Below are 19,460 nucleotides of genomic sequence, written 5' to 3' on the forward strand. Positions count from 1 at the left end.
TCCGAGATAAGCTTTTAATCGGAATTAGGCAGCATAAGAGTCATGAATTTGTAATTGTGAAATTAAAAGAAAAGTCTATGGAGAAAAAAAAAAAAAAGACTCAACTTGGACCAAAAATGTTTCATGAAAATGCATTGGGTTCACAAATAAATGCTCGGTTGAGGCACTCTGAGTACGACACTAGAAAGAAAGAAGAAAAAAAAAAAAAGAAGAGTACAACACTAGCTTTGTTGACTGCGGGATGATACAGTACGTCATAGATTTCTCGATAAAAAAAATAAATAAATACAACCGCATATTTGGATGCCACCATGTATACGCCGATTCTATACTGTACATTTGGACCGGAAACAATTTAAACACATTTATAGAGCGACGCTACCCAGCTGGCATCTCCATTTTGTTGCAGATGAACAACACAAGCATGACTAAACAATTCCCGTTTCATAATCTCCACCGATAATAAATCAATCAAAGTTTGACCCATTTGTGTAACAGATTTTCGTGGAAATCTATTTAGCGTTTATCTTGGCGTGACAACAAACAAACTAGAACGGCGCCGGATCCAACCTCGAGGTCTAAGAAAAAAATTAACATTCACGCTGGATTTACTGAGAAATTACAGAAAATGTCAAAGAGACAAAAAAAATCAAACAAAAACATGTTTGTTTGTTTTTTAGGAAATTGATGGACCGTCAGGGATCATGGGAGCGTTTTAAGGCAAATTTCATGACCTGACCAGATTTTTGCGTGTATTACAACAAAGAAATGATTTGAAAAAATAAAATAAAAATTAGTAGATTGTTAAACAAAAATTGTATCTTGATTTTTTTTTTGCCAGAAATAATCACTGGGTGTCAAATTTGGCATTTTTTGCAATAACTCATGAAAAATGTGTATCTTGATTTGTTATCCTGAGGATTTTTTTTTTTAAAGGGGGAAAAATAAAATTTGATAAAAATCTTGGAAAATTTGACTTTTTCCCAGATTTCCCTGCTGCTCATAAAATCTCCCAAAATTGGAAAAAACCAATCAATTGAACAATTTTTTTAGGAACACATGCAAATATACGCCATCATTTAACTCATTCACTGCCACTGACGGCTATAGACGTCAAAAATGAATGTTTCACTTTTTTTTCTCCCACTTTTGTTAACAAGAGTATGAAAACCTAGAAAAAAAATGTATTGTACATTTAGAACAGATATAAAATTTGTGATTAATCATGAGTTAACTTGTGAAGTCAAAATCTAATCGCCTATAGCCCCTAATTTAAAAAAAAAAAGAAGAAAAGATTATTAAAAAATGAGGGGCGTCAGACGATAACATTTTTAAAATTGTAATTAATCAATTAATCACAAATTTTATATCTGTTATAAGTGCAAAATAAAAAAAAATCTAGGTTTTCATACTCTTGTTAACAAAAGTGGAAACAAATGTGAAACTAATAGAAATAGTTCAAATGAATTTTTGACGTCTATAGCCGTCAATGGCAGTGAATGAGTTAACATATTTATCCAATTTTTCTTAGGTTGTAATTGAATACATTTGAAAACTCATGGATGACAATATTTGAGCTATCGGGTTAAAGAGCATTTTATACATACATTTTTATTAAGCACAGTATCCACTTCAAAATGGATGACTTCCTGGTCCATTCTTCTCCGAACAAAGGTTCAAAGTGTAATCCTCTTAACTTGAAAGCAAGAAACTGGAGCAGCTACTTGTTCTTATTGAATTGCACTCACCTCTTTTCTAACGACTTTGAATTTTATCATGATGATGATTCAAGCATTGGTCAATGAAAAATCCTGGATCTGCATCCAAAGTTCCCGGGATTTTCCCCTTTGGCCCTCGGCCAGAATTCTTAATCAAGTTTCACACAAATTGGGTATGGAGTTGTCGCACAAGCCTAACAGGAGACAAAAACATAGTTCCGAGTGAATGCACACAGGAAATTGGTCACGTGCTGAGCTGCTTTGGCGCCGCACGGTACGGACTCGGGTACGAGGAAGACATTTTGTTCACGAGGAGCCAACGGCACGCTTCGGTGGACAGAAATCAGGTTGGCTAACGTTAGCGTGAGTGTTTGTCATGTCTGGCCACTATTTCAAGTCAACTATTTTCTTGTAGTACTTAAAAAAAAGACAGCGTTGTTTGTTTTTTGTTTTTTTTAAACTACTAACCAGTAACTTTTAAATTCTAACTTAATTCTTAAATAAAGCTGTCTGCTTATACAGTATATCCCCCTATCTGTAATATACTGCCCCCAGGTGGCCAAGGTGTGCACATCGGGAGCTGCACAATGAATTAATCATAATAATAATAATAATAATAAACTTAATTTGTAATGCACTTTACATTACACAAAACGGTTTATTTCTGTTCTATCTAATTAAGTTGTTACTGGATCTTTATTTACTACAATAATAAAGAGCGCTATTATTTATTATTAACTCATTCACTGCCATTGACGGCTAAAGACGTCAAAAATTAATTGTAACTATTTTTATTAGTAAAACATTTTTCCCACTTTTGTTAACAAGAGTTTGAAAAACCTAGATTTTTTTTTTATTGTATTAGAACAGATGTAAAATTTGTGATTAATCGTGAGATAACTAGTGAAGTCATGCAATTAATTACGATTTTTTTTAAATAATCTTTTAAGAAAAAAAAGAAGATTATTAAAGTTTTTTCATAAATAGGGGCATCTGGCGATTAAAATTTTCGTAATTAATCGCATGACTTCACAAGTTAACTCACGATTAATCGCAAATTTTACATCTGTTCTAAATGTACCAAAAAAAAAGTTTCTAGGTTTTCATACTCTTGTTTACAAAAATTGGATAAAAAAAAAATAAATAGAAATAGTTCAAATTAATTTTTGACGTCTATAGCCGTCAATGGCAGTGAATGAGTTAAAAAAAAAAAAAAGAATATTTGTGGGGTTTTTGGGAGTGCTGGACAAAATTAATAGAATCCCTATTCATCTCAATCGGGAGAGATGATTCGAAATGAAGTTTTAAGTCGAGGCACCACTTGTGCAAACTTTCATTTCTAGATTCCACTTAAATGCACCGTACAGTGGAAAAGAGGCGCGGGGGAGTCAATAGTCGGCGCCTCCATTTGTCCAAACGGGATCAATACAAACAAAAGAGGTCAACGGGTTTTTCTTTGTTTCCGTTGGAGAGGATGTGGACAAAGTTGCTGTATTTGCCAGGGACCCCAGCCAGGGCGAAGAAGAGAAAACTTCGATTGCCTCCGTGTGGCAGAGCCAATCTGCTGATCCGTGACCAAAAATAAATAAAAAAATGGTCTGATTGTCCTCACAAACCTCTCCTCCGGGCTCAATCCATCTCTTCTATCTGATCCCATCCCATCTTAGGCATTGGTTTCCGTCTGAGCGAGGACCCGCCTTTTGAGGAGGTCCACCTGATCTGCGGCCAGGGCTTCTCGGAGGGACGCGAAGAAGGCGAGATAATGGGCCGTGTTGTGGAGCATGAGCAGCACCCGCGACAAAAGCTCATTGGTGGCCAGAAGGTGGTGCACGTACGCCCTCTTGTGGTTCCGGCAGCAGTAGCAGCCGCACCCCTCCACCAGGGGTCGGAAGTCGTCTCGGTACCTGGAGAAAGTTAATTAATTGGACAATTGAGTCATGGACTTGTGGAGCGAGGTGTGTTATTTTTTTCCCCCTTCCTCGCCTGTTCGGGGCAGAAAATCGTAAACGTTAAATTGGTCTACGACGACTCTTCTTCTACGTCGGGATTATCTGGGGCACTACGTTGCCCCTCGCAGGTCTGCCATGGAACTACATCGAGCATCCAGTTTGTAAAAAAATAGGGCTGGGTATCAATTCTAATTTCTTCGATCGATTCGATTCACGAGAGTTCAGTTCGATTCGATTTTGATTTTTCCCCCAATTCGATTCACGAGAGTTCAATCTGATATTGATTCATTTGGAACATTAAAGGGACACTTGACTCATTGAGACATTTTCAGCAGTAACAAGTTAAGAATTCATTTGATAACTTCATTATTTTTCTTTTACAATTATTAACTTTACAAACACATTTTCTGCGTTTGGTCAGCAACTGAGCCATGATTGGTCGTTGCCCACTTCCTCAGCACAGGTGATGTCATCTTCAGTCGACAGCAAGTGGAAAAATGTGTATTTAACTCATTCACTGCCATTGACGGCTATAGACGTCAAAAATTCATTTGAACTATTTCTATTAGTTTTCCACTTTTGTTAACAAGAGTATGAAACCCCCCCCCACCCCCCAAAAAATATATTGTACATTTAGAACAGATATAAAATTTGTGATTAATCGTGAGTTAATTATTGAAGTCATGTGATTAATTACAATGAAAAATTGTATTCACGCGCTAAAAAAAAAAGAAGAAAAGATTATAAAAAAAATTAAATAATATTTTTTTATTTTATTTAACATTTAAAAAAATAATTTAAATTATTTTATTTAAAAATATTTTATTTTTATTTTTTTAAATAAGGGGCGTCAGGCAATTGAAAATTATTAATCGTATTTAATGGCATGACTTCACTAGTTAACTCACGATTAATCACAAATTTTATATCTGTTCTAAATGTACAATAAAAAAAAAATTGTAGGTTTTCACATTCTTGTTAACAAAAGTGGAAAAAAATGCTTAACTAATCGAAATAGTTCAAATGAATTTTTAACGTCTATAGTCGTCAATGGCAGTGAATGAGTTAAAGGTATTAATTGTACAAAGTTACCAAATTTCATTCCGGACAGAATATTAGCAATTGGTCAAATAATTGAGTTTATTAATGAAAGTAACGTGTTATAGTCAGTTACAAAGTGACGAGGTGACCAGGATGAGCTGAAAATATTTTCATATTTATAAGTGAAATATTAACTTAAAATAATCAGAATTGTCAAAGCGCAATAAGTCAGGTCTTTCATAAAAATTGGTCTTTAAAATTCTATTTTCTTAAGAATTTATGGGGGGGGAATGAGATATCTAAATAATTGATTTATGGTTTTATGAATCGATATTGGGCTTGAAAAGTCAAATTGATTTGATATTAATTATTCGATTTTTTTTAACCCAGCCCTAGTCCAAAAAAAAAAAAACAGTACACCTGCTTTGCCCTACCTTTTGTCTTTCAGATCCATCTCAAAGGGCGTCATACGCGTGGGGTCGTCGGGATGCTGATCTCCGTTCGGTTCCGCTGCGCTCGCTACCCAAACACACACACATACACACACGCCTCATTAATCCTCATCATCATCTCATTTCCAAGTACATCTCTAGGACCACGACCCCTCTCAGTCAGTCCCGGCGGTGAAAAGAAAATGCCAAAACAGAACATTGTTTGACCCCTATTACGCGACCCCCCCTCTGGTAATATCACGGAATTACTCACTGGGAAGTGAGTTGGCTTCGTTTAATGGAGGGGATGATTTATTTTTTTTTTTTTTTGACTTAATGCTTGAGAAGGGAGTCATGTGGAAAATGTCGTAACTCGGCAACCTGGTGCATTGATTGGCTCAAATGCAAAGAAGAGATCCAGTTAATCTGTCCAAATAAATATTAAATAGTCACATTTATTTGTTTCATACACTGTAAAAGCTTTAAAAAAAAAAAAAAAAAAAAAAAAACAGACTGCAACCTGATTAGTATTTCCTAAATTTGAGCAACAAAAAAATTTAAAAAATCACAATAATCAATTTACAGATTTGCATCAGAATTAATCCGTATCGAATTGAATCGTGACCGATGAATCGAAAGGTACTAGTTAATGGAGTGAGTAATTTTTTTTTTTAAAAAAGAGATACAGTTTTGGATTATTTCATTATTTTTTTTTGGGGGGGGGGGGTCTGCAGCCATGTGCTTCACTACTACAATTTTTAAAGACATATTTAGAAATATTTAGAGAGAGAAAAAAAAAAAAGAAGTTTATGGCCCTGCAGAGGTTGCTTGATGATGGCCGACCAACGGGCGAGGCCTGGCAGGACAACAGCTCTCGCAAGAGAGTTCGGTTGGCAAGTCATTGGAGCGGACCCTCGTCCACTTGGATGAGGGTCCGGCGTCGCAGGTGCGGCGCAGTTCTAATTTCAAAAAGCATTTTGGCCCATAGGAAATCATGTGGCATGAATTGAAAGTCATTTTGTTTATTTTTTTAAATTACAAATGGATTATATTTGTTTGACTCATTTGCATCACTTGCCCCATCATAAAAGCTTTTGCAACTGTCCGTATTTTTTACTCGGTAAAATTCCATCCAGACTGGAAACGTTATGTTCAAAAAAAATAATAATAAACTGTTGACGGTACAAAGTGCTTGAAAACAATAATGATATCAAGATGCGATTTTGAAAGACTGATGTTTTCCTTAAGCTCATTTCAGCATGCAATCTTGCAGCCACGCTCTTTATAGCTCAGATGACGTCGCTGCCGGATGGTGTCGATATGGATTTCACGGGTCCGCCCGATAGCTGCTCGATTTTGTTTTATCTCTCCACGGCAGACGCGCCGGGCGAATGTGTTGAAAGAATTGCGTGCGACACATCCACCGACACGAGCCCGGTTGGTTTGAAATGGAGCCGATGCATTCAAGATAACTGGCTCAATTTATTGTACACTTGCTTTAAGTGACAATTCAGATTTTTTATTTTTTTTTTCCCATGATTGGGATATGCGTCAATGCTAACGTTTAACTCATTCGCTGCCATTGACGGCTATAGACGTCAAAAATTCATTTGAACTATTTCTATTCGTTTAACATTTTTTTCCACTTTTGTTAACAAGAGTATGAAAACCTAGAATGTTTTTATTGCATTAGAACAGATATAAAATTTGGGATTAATTGTGAGGTAACTAGTGAAGTCGTCCTATTAATTAATTACGATTCAAAATTGTAATCGCCTGATGCCCCTAATTTTTAATAATCTTTTTTAATTTTTTTATTTAACATTTAAAAAAAATTATTTAAATTTCATTTAAAAATATGTATTTTTTTTTTAAATAAAGGGCGTCAGGCAATTGAAAATTATTAATCGTATTTAATGGCATGACTTCACTAGTTAACTCAAGACTTAAGAGTATGAAAACCTAAAATATATATATATATATATATAAAACATATAAAATTTGTGATTAATCGTGAGTTAATTATTGAAGTCATGTGATTAATTACAATGAAAAATTGTATTCACCTGACGCGATAAAAAAAAGAAGAAGATTATAAAAAATTTGGGGCGTCAGGCGATAATTTTTTTTTATTGTAATTAATCGCATGACTTCATTAGTTAACTCACGATTAATCACAATTTTTTTTATCTGCTCTAAATGTACCAAAAAAATTATAGGTTTTCATACTCTTGTTAACAAAAGTGGGGGAAAAAATGTTAAACTAATAGAAATGGTTCAAATGAATTCATGACGTCTATAGCCGTCAATGGCAGTTAATGAGTTACCATTTGCGTCATTTACGCGTTATTTGTTTCCTTGCGTATTTGTCACTTGTTACGGCGCTCATTTGAGAATCACGCCAACATTTTTATGTGCACTCTCGATTTCCACAAGAAAGCTTTATGTACCTTATTTTCCTCTCTGTTTGGTCCGCTCAGTGCAATTTAAAACAGGAGGTTCATAACTTCAAGCATCTATTGATATAACCATGTATTCCAAATCGATTTTCCAAAAGGTGCAGCCGCATTACTTGGTTTGAACAGAAGTCCAAAGATGCTTCTTTTCATTTTTATTCCCGTCAATACTGAGCCGCTGTTATATGCCAAACGTTTCATTTATCCTCGGTGCCGATGTGAGAAAAGTCCAAGATGTCAAGCATGACGAAACGACAAGCGAGAACACAAGTCAGCCGCCAGTGCTGACGCACGGCGTTATCAAATGGCAACAATTAGCGATGGGCGGATGGGTCAGACGACTGTCGCAGAGGGTTGAGAGTTGCTCGTTTCCTGGATCCAATTCTGTGGTTTGGATCATTAATTTAGGCCAAAAATTTCTTTGAATTTAGGATGTAGGGGTTGATAGAGATATTCACGTATTTATTGCTTTTTAACTACGCATTTTTTAAAAATGATTTTATTACTAATATGACTTACATAATTTATACAATAATTATTGCCACAATTATTTCTAAATACTGAAAAAAGTTTAAGACAGCGGTCCAGATGGTAAATTTGAAACTTTTTCCATCTGCTCACACATGATGCGACCAATACATTTTTTTTTTGGGATTTTTTTTTTTTCATGCTGACAAACTTCACAAACACACCCAGACCCATTTATCAAAATTAGAGTGAAAATGAGTGGATTTTAGGGGTGCGAATCTTTAAATGTCTCACGATTCGATTCCGATTTTTGGGTCTGCCATTCGATTAAGAACGATTTTTGCTGCAAAAATGATTTGATTGACAATGATAGATGTGCAAGGAATTGTAATGATCTCCTCCGGTCTGACTCGCTAATGCTAATTATCGCGCTACTCGCAACATTTTTTTTCCACTCAAAAGAACGGCTCCACGCTGCAAAAAAAAAAAAAAACTTTTATTGGAATAACTTGATCGGGACTTTTTTCCTTCTACTCTCTAATGTGGCTACAACTTAACAGTGTATTAGACCGCGTGGAGCCACACTGCCCCTCAGTGGCCAAACCGGGTACAACATGAACAGCGCTCCCAATAAAGGCGCGCACAGACAAAAGGCAAGACAGTATAAAATAATTGAAATAAAATCGATTTTGGGACATTTAAAATCGATTCTGAATCGTACTAAATGAGAATCGATTTTTTGGGGCACACCTCGAGTGGATTTGTGAATATTTATTTCACAAAGTCAATTGGGTTTTTTTTTGACTACTTTCCCATTTAGAAAAGCCTTTGACACTATGCGGCATCTCAGAAAGAGCACAAAAAAAAAAAGCGATTAATATTAATATTGACTTAATATGGGACTAGAAGCACATCACTGATGACAAACGAATGCCCGTCAAAGAGAGCCAACTCGACAACGGCGCCGAGTGCGCGAACCCCGATGATGAAAAGAGAAGATGGAGAGAAAGCGGCGACCCATTAGCATATGCTCCGCTGTGTCAAACGGAACCCGCGCCCCGAGGCCTCGGCCAGCTGCTTGTAATTGGTCGAAGGGGGACTGGGAATTGCTGTTTAACACGGCCCCGGCCTGCTCTCACCTCCATTACGCTTGCCAGCTCGGAATCGATTAGCGCTGTCTTGACACGACTCTCGCGCCGGGCGAGTTTAACGCAACTTTTTAATGAAAAGGCCCCCGGGCTCGTCATCATAACACTTGTTAGGCTTCTTTCTTCGGAGGACGACGGTCACTACCTATCATCGATTTGCTCCCACAGCTGAGTTTGGTTTCCCGCCAATTATTCTTAAATGAAAGGATGATGGTGGGTCTTGGCTGTGGAGCTTTGCATTGATTTTACTTCGTTATCATTATCGAAAAAATGTATTAGTTGAATGGTTGAAGCAATGGTGGTTATTACGAAAACGGCCAGCAGGTGGCAGCAGAGTATAAGAGATCAGCCAGGGCCATGTTGCAAAAAAGCTCTTTTCCCCATTGTTTTAAACAGATTTGTGAATAATGAGGAAACTTAGCTATATTCTAATGCTAATTGCTATTTTTTTTTCCTCATGAAAGAAGAGACTCTAACCTTTTGGTAGGTTCCATGTTTTTATAGCAATAGAACACAATATTATGTGGGCCATGCAAAATCAGTCAAAATCTAGTGAAACAACTGGGAGCGAAGGGGGTTGCTTCAGTGAAAATGGCTGGGAGTGAATGAATTAATTGGTGAGTGAATCAGACACCTGGAAAGAAAAAAAGAAACATCTCCCTCAAACAGACCTCAGGAAGTTCCAAGTTTGCAGTCCCACGTAGATTTTTCATATAACTCTATTTTGATGTAACATTCGTTTATATTGGTTGTAATTCCACTATTGAACACTAGATGGCATCACACCTGTTTGCCTGTGGTTCAACTTTAAAAGACAAAGAATAAAACAGAACATTTTGGGGGGGGTATTATGATGATTGCGGTTATCCTGCATTTTACGCCTACAGAAAGAGACAGCTGTAGATTAATTTTATAATGTACATCTTTTGGCATGATTGTAGATCCATATGCAACTTTAGCGTCCTGAGTTCCTGCATGCTTAAGTTAACGAGTAAACAAACGAGTTAAAAGCTCAATCTGCTGCTAATTTTGTTTAGCGTTATCCCAGAAGTAACGGCCTATGCACATCTGCAGTTAAGTCATTGGTATTCAAACGCGAGCGAGCCAATTGACAATGAGTCAAAGGGCACGGTTCGAACTCCTTTGAAGTTGACTTGCTTTAACGTGCTTTCTGGTGGAAAAAAAAAAGGTTTGACGCAACTGCAACATTACAAATGTCACCAATTTGCTTTTAACCTTTTGTCCTCCATTTTAGACCCAGCGTGTGCGCGCGTTTGTGCGCGGCGAGAGTGGGAGGGGCGGCGGTGATATTTTACTTAAGCAGGTCACGCCGCTCGAGGGAGAACAAAAGGGTAATTTTGCCACTAAAACGTGGACGTGCTCACATGTGAATGCGTCTGCTTTTATAACTGGAGCGTACAACACAGAAGTTGATTCTTGTTTACAAAACTAAAATAAATAGACCAAGACCAAAAAAAAAAAAAAAAAAAAGAAGCATATTAATCGCTATTTGCGGAGGATAAAGAACACATGCCTGTGAGTGTTGCGATATCGTCGACAGTCATTACTTCAGTTCTTGTGTTTAAATATAAGGGTTATAACGCGACTTAGCATGACTATGGGATTATCTATTATGTGTATGTGCGTGCTGAATACACATATAAAAAAAAATAAAAATACAAAAAAATATATATTAAAAAAAAAAAAGGAGAGCAATGATGATGACATGTCAAATCGGTAAAATTACCGAATGAACAATACTGAGCTCTCCAAAAAAGAAGAAGAAAAAAAAAAAGGGATTATCTATTATGTGTTAGCATTAAGCTAATTAGGCAAAACCACACACCGCACTACAACCTAGTAATATAATGAACCCCAGTCAGTCGTGCATATAAATCCGTAGTGTATGATGCAAAAGGAAAAAAAAAATCCCCCCCACCTGAGGGGGGCGCCGCATGGCCGCTCTCCGGGTTCGCCGCCGCGTCAAAGCGGATGCGGAGGGCGCAGCCTCGCTCGGTGGCCAGGAAGGGGAAGAAGCCCTCGAAAAGGTCCACGCCGGCCTCCACGCACGCCAGCACTTGGTCGGGGCGACCCACGCCCTGCACAAGTCTGAGAGTTCGGCCCGAGGACCGTTAGGAACAGGAAGTAGAAGGAAAGCTGATTTTGTTTCATGCGATGTTTATTTTGATTTCATCCTGGTAAGATTTTTTATTTTTTTTTTACTTTTTGTATTAATTATAATAATATGGCATTATTCTCCATCAATCTCAACTTTTTCCATAAGATTAGGTCTATTGTCTTTTTTTTTCTCACAAAATTCCAATTGTTCTTTTTTTTTTGCCTTTTTTTCTCCCCCCCCAAAAAAATAACAAGCGTTGCATCTTCTGCATTTCAGCGCACGAGCAGCACTTCGCTCCCCTCTGTCAGCACAAGCGTATTCTGCCCTCCCTTTCCCGCTCTCTGGCCTGGCAGATAACCGGCTGCGGGCGTCAAGGTCGAGGCCAATTTAGCATTCAAGGGAAGGCGCCGCACTCTCGCCGTCCGCAGGTAACTCTTCGAACCTCACGAGGGGTCTCTTTGCTTACCTCATTGTATTAAAAAAAAAAAAAAGGAGCTGATTTCGTATTCCCGGGAAGTCTCTCGGAACTGAGAAGGACCAGATGCGGCCTACGTGGACACATATTTTAAGTAATATCAACTAATTGTGTCGTGCTGTCAATCAAGCTGTGCCAAAAAAAAAAAAAGGCTGTAATTTAGCAACTTATGAAACTCACTCCTCAGAGTGCGCTTTCTGATTCCAATCAATGCAACCGTTCGTCACGCGACAATGAGCAGACGGCTCACCTGGGTTTGTCCTCGGGGAGTTCCTTGGTCATGGCGCCAATGAGCTGCTTCCTCAGGGTGCCGTCCAGCCGCCCCGACTGGAGGCCGTCCAGGCAGAAACCCGCCACGGGCCGCTTGGCCGTCTCCCTGGCCGAGCGCGCCCGCTCTTCCAAGGCGTCCCCGCCCTCCACTGCCCCGAACAGCGCCGCTCCTTCCAGTTCCTGCCAACCGGTCGGGAGGACAGAACAAATCTTGGAAACAGGCTGTTGTCATGACAACATCTTTTTTTTTTTTCTAACATCTTCATCCTTGTAAAATATATATTTTTCTTATTTAAGTTTTATGCTTATATATATATATATTTTTTTATTATTATTATTATTATTATTAACATTTATGCATTTATTTATTTTTACTTTTATATTCTCAGCTAACATTTTCCTTTACTTTCAGGAAATAGCATTTTTTTTTAAAAATACACTTTTATGCTGGTAATTTGTCATTAGTAGGGGTGTTAGAAAAAAATCGATTCGGGAAAAAAAGAAGAAGAAAAAATCGATTCGGCAATATATCGCGATATTACAGCAGCAATTCAATATGCGGCCGAATCGATTTTTAAACATACATTTTTTTTATGTAAATATTCAAAAAAAAACGTCTAACTTAGGGTTAGGATTCACACATTAAGCATGGAAGATTGTTAAATTAATGGAACATTAAGCCTTAATATTTTATTGACAAACATGAAACAGACTGCAAACCTGTTTGTTAAATGCAGTGGCTCACTTTTCAACTTTCAGATCAATAAATACATTTTCATACAAATCTTACAGCGTACAGGTAAAAGTTTACTTGATTTGTATTTTCTAAATTTGAGTTGAAAAGAGGAAAAAAAATCCAATAATTAATTTATAGATTCGTATCGGGATTAATCGGTATCGAATCGAATCGTGACCTTTCAATCGTGATACGAATCGAATCGCCAGGTACAAAAGACACAGCACAAGAAAAGAAAGCACCAACATCTCAAAATAAAATACAGGAAGAAAATAAATAAATAAATAAATAAATAAACATCAGCAGCCAAGCAAAGAGTTTGATAATTATGACAAGTGTGTTTTCTCTCCATTTCCACTTTTCCTCCATTCTAAGTAAATAGACGAGCATAGTCCATCACAGTAATGAGGATAATGGCGGAGCACAAAAAAATGCGCCCCCCCCCCCCCCTCCCCAAATCAACGCAGTCAAAACAATATAATGACAGTAGTAGTAATAAAGATAATAACAGTAATGGGATCATCATATTAGCATAATAAGGACCATTACGGACGTATACGGCATGAATGAATGGATGTCTCATCATCATAACAACAATAATGATAGGAAAACATAAAGAAGAAAAAAAAAGGTCAATAAATAAATTGGAAGTTAGATTCTATGAATGATGTCATCAGTTTTAGAATAGTTAATAGTGCGCCTCGAGAGTGAATAATGTAGTGCAGTATATGATACCATATCAGGGATGCTCAATACAACTATTTTTGAGAATGATACCAGCATGGGTAATAAAACACGGCTAGTATCAGCCCAATACTGCTACCTGGATCACATAATAAAATAATGAATTGTAGAATTATTTGACAGTTACTAAAACTTTTTACGATGGAACTTCCGATTCACGTTGCATTATTTCCCACGGGCTAAATAAATGCTTTTGAAATTAGAACGGCGCCGCACCTGCGACACCTGCTGCACCAGCAGACACTCGTCCAAGTGGGCCAGGGTGCGCTCCACTGACTTGCGGACCCTCTTGCGGGAGGTGTTGTCCTGCCAGGTCTCGCCGTCGGCCATGCTCACGTAGCAGTCGGGCCGCACCAGCTTCTGCAGGGCCATGAACTTGGCCGCCGTCAGCTCGATGCGCCCGCCGCTTCCCCAAACGGACGCCGTCTACATGACAGGCAAAAATGAACATACAGGAAATGGCTCATTGTTCATTGGGATGAGAGATGTCTGAGTCAGTGTGTGTACTACCCCCTAGTGGCCAAAGTGCATATATCAGAAAAGAGTAGCACAATGTTCATCGAATTATCATGATGTATAAACCGTTTAATTCTTTACATTTTGCTTTGTTATGTTATTGCTATTTGTTTTTATAACGCACAAGAAAAAAAAACACTATCAAGTTATGGGGGGTGTTTTTATGGGAACAGATTAATGGCATTTCCATTCCTTTCAATAAGGAAATAAAATAAAAATAAAATATATTTATATTTTTTTTAACACAAAATACAGTAAAATAACATATTTAATTTAAAAAAATTTTTTTAAGTTAATTCTAAAACGTAAAACTATTAAAAACACATTTTGATCAAAATTCATTAAAGTCAAATAGTATATATTGCAATACACTGTGGAAATATAATAAAACATTTTTTAAAAAAATACATAAAAATATGTATTTCTAAAGTTGTAATCTTATTTTTTTTTTTCAACTGATAAAAATTACCCACTGCCAAATATGCAATCGACAACTACCCCATTATCAAATTGACAACAATTTTGACAATCAATTAATCATTTAGAGACTTTGTTTTTAACTCTTTGACTGCCAAAAACGTTAAATAACGTTTAGTAAAATCCTATGGAGGAGTGCCAAAGACGTTAAAAGACGTTTGTTTCAAAACAGAGGTGAAACTAACTATTTTCTATTGTTGATTACTGAAAAACGGAAAAAGGTAGAAACAAACTTTTTTTTCTGATTAAAGATGAGAGTCCAATCTTTCATTTGGTAGTATGTGTGTTTCCATAGTCCAAACACATAATTTTCTATGGACCTTGAAAGATCAGTCAAAATTCTTAAAATCGGCTGGCACCCACGGCATCCCTTTTCTGAAAACGTCTGGCAGTCAAAGAGTTAACTTTAATTGTTCAAATTGTCGGAATTTCATCCTGTCAGCAGTAAATAGACTTCAATTTCTGTAGTCTTCAATGATAGCATACTATAATTATCTTTGTATTGAACTAACATAAAAAAATTGACATCAAATGTTTATGCATTTTGTGCACTGTTAATTCGAAATAATGTCGTGTTTTTGAATAAACGGTTGGAATTTTTTTAATAATTAATCGAAAAATAATTGACAGATTAATAATTAGTTGCAGCCCTAATACGATCCGAATAAACATTCAATTTCCTATTACAAACTTGAATACAAATTAATTAAAAAAAAAAAAACAATGCTAATACATATTTTGGATAATAATAATAAAAAAAAAGGATGGAGCAATCAGAAGCTGAAGCACACAAATGAACTCAGTGATGAATGAAAACGGCGAGAGAGAGAAAAAGGAGACCGTCTGACCTTGTTGGTTGTGTAACCAGTGGGGTTCAGGGTTGCGGGGTCGTGCAGCGAGCAAAACAAAACTGTGTCATGAAGACCTGCGGAGGACAAAAGGTTGGGGGGGACTGCGTCATAAATACAATGAGTGGAGTAAATTATTGCAGAATTTGTCACAGAAACACAATAATAATCCCTTGCAGTCCTTATAATAAACGGCACCGTAACAATTCCACTTCAGTGGCCTGAGGAGGCAAAAGCTCCCAAGCGCACTTACTTTCATAAAGCAATGTTGAATGAGGTCATGACAGCAGGCCATTTCTATTTTAAAAAAAAAACTCAAAACAAAACAGTACACAAGCTCCTCAATAGGCCGTATTCAGCCTCTAACTTCAAGGACAAAATCACATGAATTGTAACCGCACGAACCGCAGACAGCCCATGAAAATGTTTAGAAGGGTCGAGGAGAATAGTCCAAGGTCCCAAAATTGTATGCGTGCCATCAATTATTACCGGTAACCTATCGTACAGCATTTCCAAGTTATCTGTCAAAATTAAGCTGGCATAAGTGCATCCCATCTTTCACCCGAGACGTTTTGTTATCGCTTTATGGCAACACAGCAAGTTTTCAGATGCAATTATTCTGACATGACTGATGCGCAACACAGTCAAATAAGATATCGCAGTTGACACGATAGTTGAAATTGTCCTTTATATTTTTGAAGCTTCGGGACAAAAAAAAAAAAGGTTTGGGGACTTTAAACGGGCACATATGTGACATGATTAAAAACTAACTGTACTAACATTAACAGATCGTTTAACTTTTAAATTGTGAACATTAGCTCTTCCACGGGCATACAAAGCTTGTCTCTCAATTGACAACTCAGGACTTCCTTGACACCAATTACTGTACTATCCCATTTAGACACGGCTTTGGAATCGAACAAATACTGGTCACACATAAATGAAAAGCTAGTAGCAATCAGTCACATTTGTTTGTGAGTCATTAAAATATTGCTATCCCTCTTTAAAGTACCAGAAAACTTCTTAAATCCGTCCTTGAAGTCTTCCAACACCTCTTGGTGCTCTGCTCTGGAAGAAAATGAAAACAGATATGATTCATAGAGCACTATGTGTATAACGAATGGAATATAATGTTGATGCGAATGGCTTACAAATGGTCAAGTGAGACTTGAGTGACAGAGGGAAGCTTGCCCAGGGTGTGTAGCGTATCCTGGGTCAGGTGAGGGACTGCACCGCAGTGTGTGTACAGCAGACAGCCCGGTACCTCCAGGGAGTGCTGCCCCGTCCTGCCGAGCCCCTTCAGTACACCCAGGCGGCTTCCTCCCTGGATAACCCGAGACAACTCTAGCTTTATCTTGCTAACAGCCATGCGGCTAATGAGCTTTCGCGAAGCACGTGAATTAGCAACTTAGCTAGTAACGCTGGGTCTTCTGCGTCCTTCTTTCGCCACGGAAAGTTATGATTTCCCAAAATATTTACGCAGAAAAAAAATCGGAATTTTACTGCGCACACTGCATGCAAAAAAAATGGAATTGAGCTGCAGTGTGCAGCCTTTTACTAACGTTTAGTCAGGAAACTACAGGCTGTAGTACAAGGCGCTGAGTTGTGATGTCATCATCAAGCGACTTCAACAAGTCGCGTAAAATATTAAAATAACAATCATTATTACCGCTTTTTAACTCTCACGCGGCTTGAAAGCCGTGATAATTAATTTAGAACTGCTCTTAGGTTTATTTAGTTTTAATATATTTCTTTTACATTTCGCGGGTCTTAACTTAGTTTCCAAGGTTACCAAAGGGACGCCTAAACGCCCAAGTGCATTGTGGAAAACAGAGTCGAATCATACATTTCTGTCGCGACAAAACATAACACATAACTACATTACCCACAATCCTTTGTTAATGGATTTGTTACTTTTTGTTTTGACTTTTTTTTTTTTAATGATAGAACTCGACTTTTCTTTACACTACCGATGGTATTTCAAAGACAATACTGCCATATGTAATATATTACTGTATTGTATCTTATTAATAGATGGCCGCATTACCGGGCCCTGAGCCTCCTCGCTTGTTCAAGTGTAGGAAGAGCATTGGCAAGACTGGATCCAAGGTATGTGCCCTGTCCTCCATACTCAGTAAACCTCATATGAACACCATTTTTAAAATCATAAATGCTCCTCAACACATTCTATAATCTATCAAATAAACCCTAAAGGATTATTAAATTGAATTATTGTGACATATGGACATTTATGATTTTTTTTTCCATCTAACCTGCTGATTTGAAGCGACGAGCTAAGCCTTCTTTGGACTTAATCCGGTGACATTGGCCCGAGGTGTTCGTGATCTTTTTCGCAACAAGTTAAGCAGGCAAAGGTTTTCGCCTCAAGCCAGACCCAGAGTTTACAGCTTTTCAAACTTTGACAGTGGGCGACCCTATGTAAATGGACGAGTAACTCATTTTGGGCCCCAAACCAAAGTTTGTAAAACCTACCAACAAGTTTGATGAAATGTGGACTAGTTGATTGAAAGTTGTGCTGATACTAGGGGAGTGTCAATTATTTGTAAAAAAAAAAAAAAAAACTGTTATTCTTTGTCAGGCTCAACTTTTGTCCACTGCAAATATTTTTACCTATAAATTACAATAATAATAAAAAATAATTAAATAATGTATTTTGCTGGTCAACACGCTTAAACTAGATTTATTTTTGCTTCCATCGCAGAAGCATGCAAGCAAAGAGGACATCGATCACTGGAGGAAGGTGGGCAGCTCTTATTTTGCAGCTTGATTATATGTTACGGCTCGGCATTTGTATAGTGCTGCAACAAGCAGTGCAATTAAGAGGGATGGCTATTGAGCTACACTAAAGTATTTAGACTGTTTACATCAGCATAGCTTGCAGATGGCCACGTTCCCAACTTTATTCAGTTCACTCACTTTCCACTTTTGCCAGCAAGTGGAGAAGGCCTCGGAGTTCGCCCTGTCCGAGGTCTTCTTCCCCAGGAGAACTCAGACGGGAAGCAAAAGCCTGGCCGTGGCCTTGCGGAGCTGGGAGCATCTGAAGGATCATGATGATGCCTGTGCCGAAGGTAGGGTTAAAAAATTATTATTATTATTTTTTTTTTTAAAGGTGAAGGGATGTGCTAATAATGCGCTGGGGTGTCACAGCTCAGGCACTGTTGGGAGACTGGCTGGACAACACGTGGAAGCCCGAGCTGGAGACACACGGCCTGACGTGTGATAAGGGCAGCCCGGCCACACCGCCGCCCCCTGGCATCAAATACGACAACTTTGATGGTAAAATGCTCATTAACAATCTTAACTGAGCTACTGGTGCCATTTGTGGTGAAAAAAAAAAAAAGCATGCTTATGGCCCATTTAGATCTGTACGACCACCTGGCCAAGGAGGAGGAGCACCATGCCGTCGACAACTTCCTGCAAGACCTGAAGAAACAGGAAATGTTGGACGGAGGGATGATGGAGAAGCTGGCGGCGGACGGCGGCGGCGGAACTAGCAGGACCTTCACGGACCCCGTCGTCACCATGGAGATGCGTCACCAGCAGGCAAATGGCAAACGATGTTGATTGTAAAAAAAAAATTCCACACGGACGCCCATGTCACTCACCAGGCCAGGTTCCGCCTTTTAAGTCCATACACACTTAAAGTCACAGATACTACAGTATAATTTGAAGGGGACCACAATTGAACAAAAATAATTTGCACATTGTTTTTGATCGGATTAAATTTGTATCCAATTACTTGATTAATCTATGCAGGGATGTGATTTGACCAAAGTGAAATTATCTGAAAATTTATATAAAATGGCAGTTTTAGTCAACTCAAAATCAGTCACATTCAAAAACATTGGACTGCCTTTGCTTTTAAAAACTATCACTGAGAATATCATCATATCTAACTAATGTGATTACTAAATTAACACATAAATAATGTTGAAGAGTTCAAATTTCATGAACAAATAATTGTATCATGACCAAATGTAAAGTAACTCATATTAGAGCATACCACAAATGTCTTTGTTATAGCAGAAGATGTTATCTGTCGG

The 19,460-nt window shown here is 37.8% G+C and overlaps 2 protein-coding genes across 4 annotated transcripts in view; one reads left to right on the forward strand and one right to left on the reverse strand.

Moving 5' to 3' along the window:
* qtrt2 (queuine tRNA-ribosyltransferase accessory subunit 2) lies at positions 1-17,317 on the reverse strand. 2 transcript variants are annotated; one of them, XM_077554175.1, is made up of 9 exons: positions 16,548-17,317; positions 16,409-16,464; positions 15,397-15,473; positions 13,772-13,981; positions 12,056-12,255; positions 11,151-11,320; positions 5,143-5,227; positions 3,335-3,622; positions 1-1,912 (listed from the first exon to the last, which is right to left on the reverse strand). In XM_077554175.1, exons 1-8 carry the CDS (start codon positions 16,763-16,765, stop codon positions 3,382-3,384), a joined length of 1,257 nt encoding a protein of 418 aa, XP_077410301.1. In that variant the 5' UTR covers positions 16,766-17,317; the 3' UTR covers positions 1-1,912; positions 3,335-3,381. The 2 variants fall into 2 exon arrangements, with proteins under 2 accessions (XP_077410301.1, XP_077410300.1); XM_077554174.1 differs by having other exon boundaries at positions 1-3,622.
* ccdc191 (coiled-coil domain containing 191) overlaps positions 17,305-19,460 on the forward strand; it is a 13,406-nt gene continuing 11,250 nt past the window's right edge. For both annotated transcript variants that reach the window (XM_077554167.1, XM_077554168.1), the window contains exons 1-5: positions 17,305-17,505; positions 18,119-18,157; positions 18,350-18,485; positions 18,565-18,693; positions 18,779-18,960. In XM_077554167.1, the coding sequence (XP_077410293.1) occupies positions 17,431-17,505; positions 18,119-18,157; positions 18,350-18,485; positions 18,565-18,693; positions 18,779-18,960 (561 nt within the window). In that variant the 5' untranslated portion in view covers positions 17,305-17,430. The remainder of the gene's footprint in view (positions 17,506-18,118; positions 18,158-18,349; positions 18,486-18,564; positions 18,694-18,778; positions 18,961-19,460) is intronic.

Source organism: Vanacampus margaritifer, chromosome 20 (assembly GCF_051991255.1).
Source record: "Vanacampus margaritifer isolate UIUO_Vmar chromosome 20, RoL_Vmar_1.0, whole genome shotgun sequence".
In the NCBI taxonomy this organism is placed as follows: domain Eukaryota; kingdom Metazoa; phylum Chordata; class Actinopteri; order Syngnathiformes; family Syngnathidae; genus Vanacampus; species Vanacampus margaritifer.

Excerpts from the sequence above, each read along its gene's own strand:
- qtrt2 (XM_077554175.1), bottom strand. The coding sequence starts at position 16,765 with ATGGCTGTTAGCAAGATAAAGCTAGAGTTGTCTCGGGTTATCCAGGGA. Across the intron at positions 11,321-12,055 it reads CTCCCCGAGGACAAACCCAG|ACTTGTGCAGGGCGTGGGTC; the intron begins GTGAGCCGTCTG and ends CCGAACTCTCAG. Across the intron at positions 5,228-11,150 it reads CCATGCGGCGCCCCCCTCAG|CGAGCGCAGCGGAACCGAAC; the intron begins GTGGGGGGGATT and ends GTGTTTGGGTAG.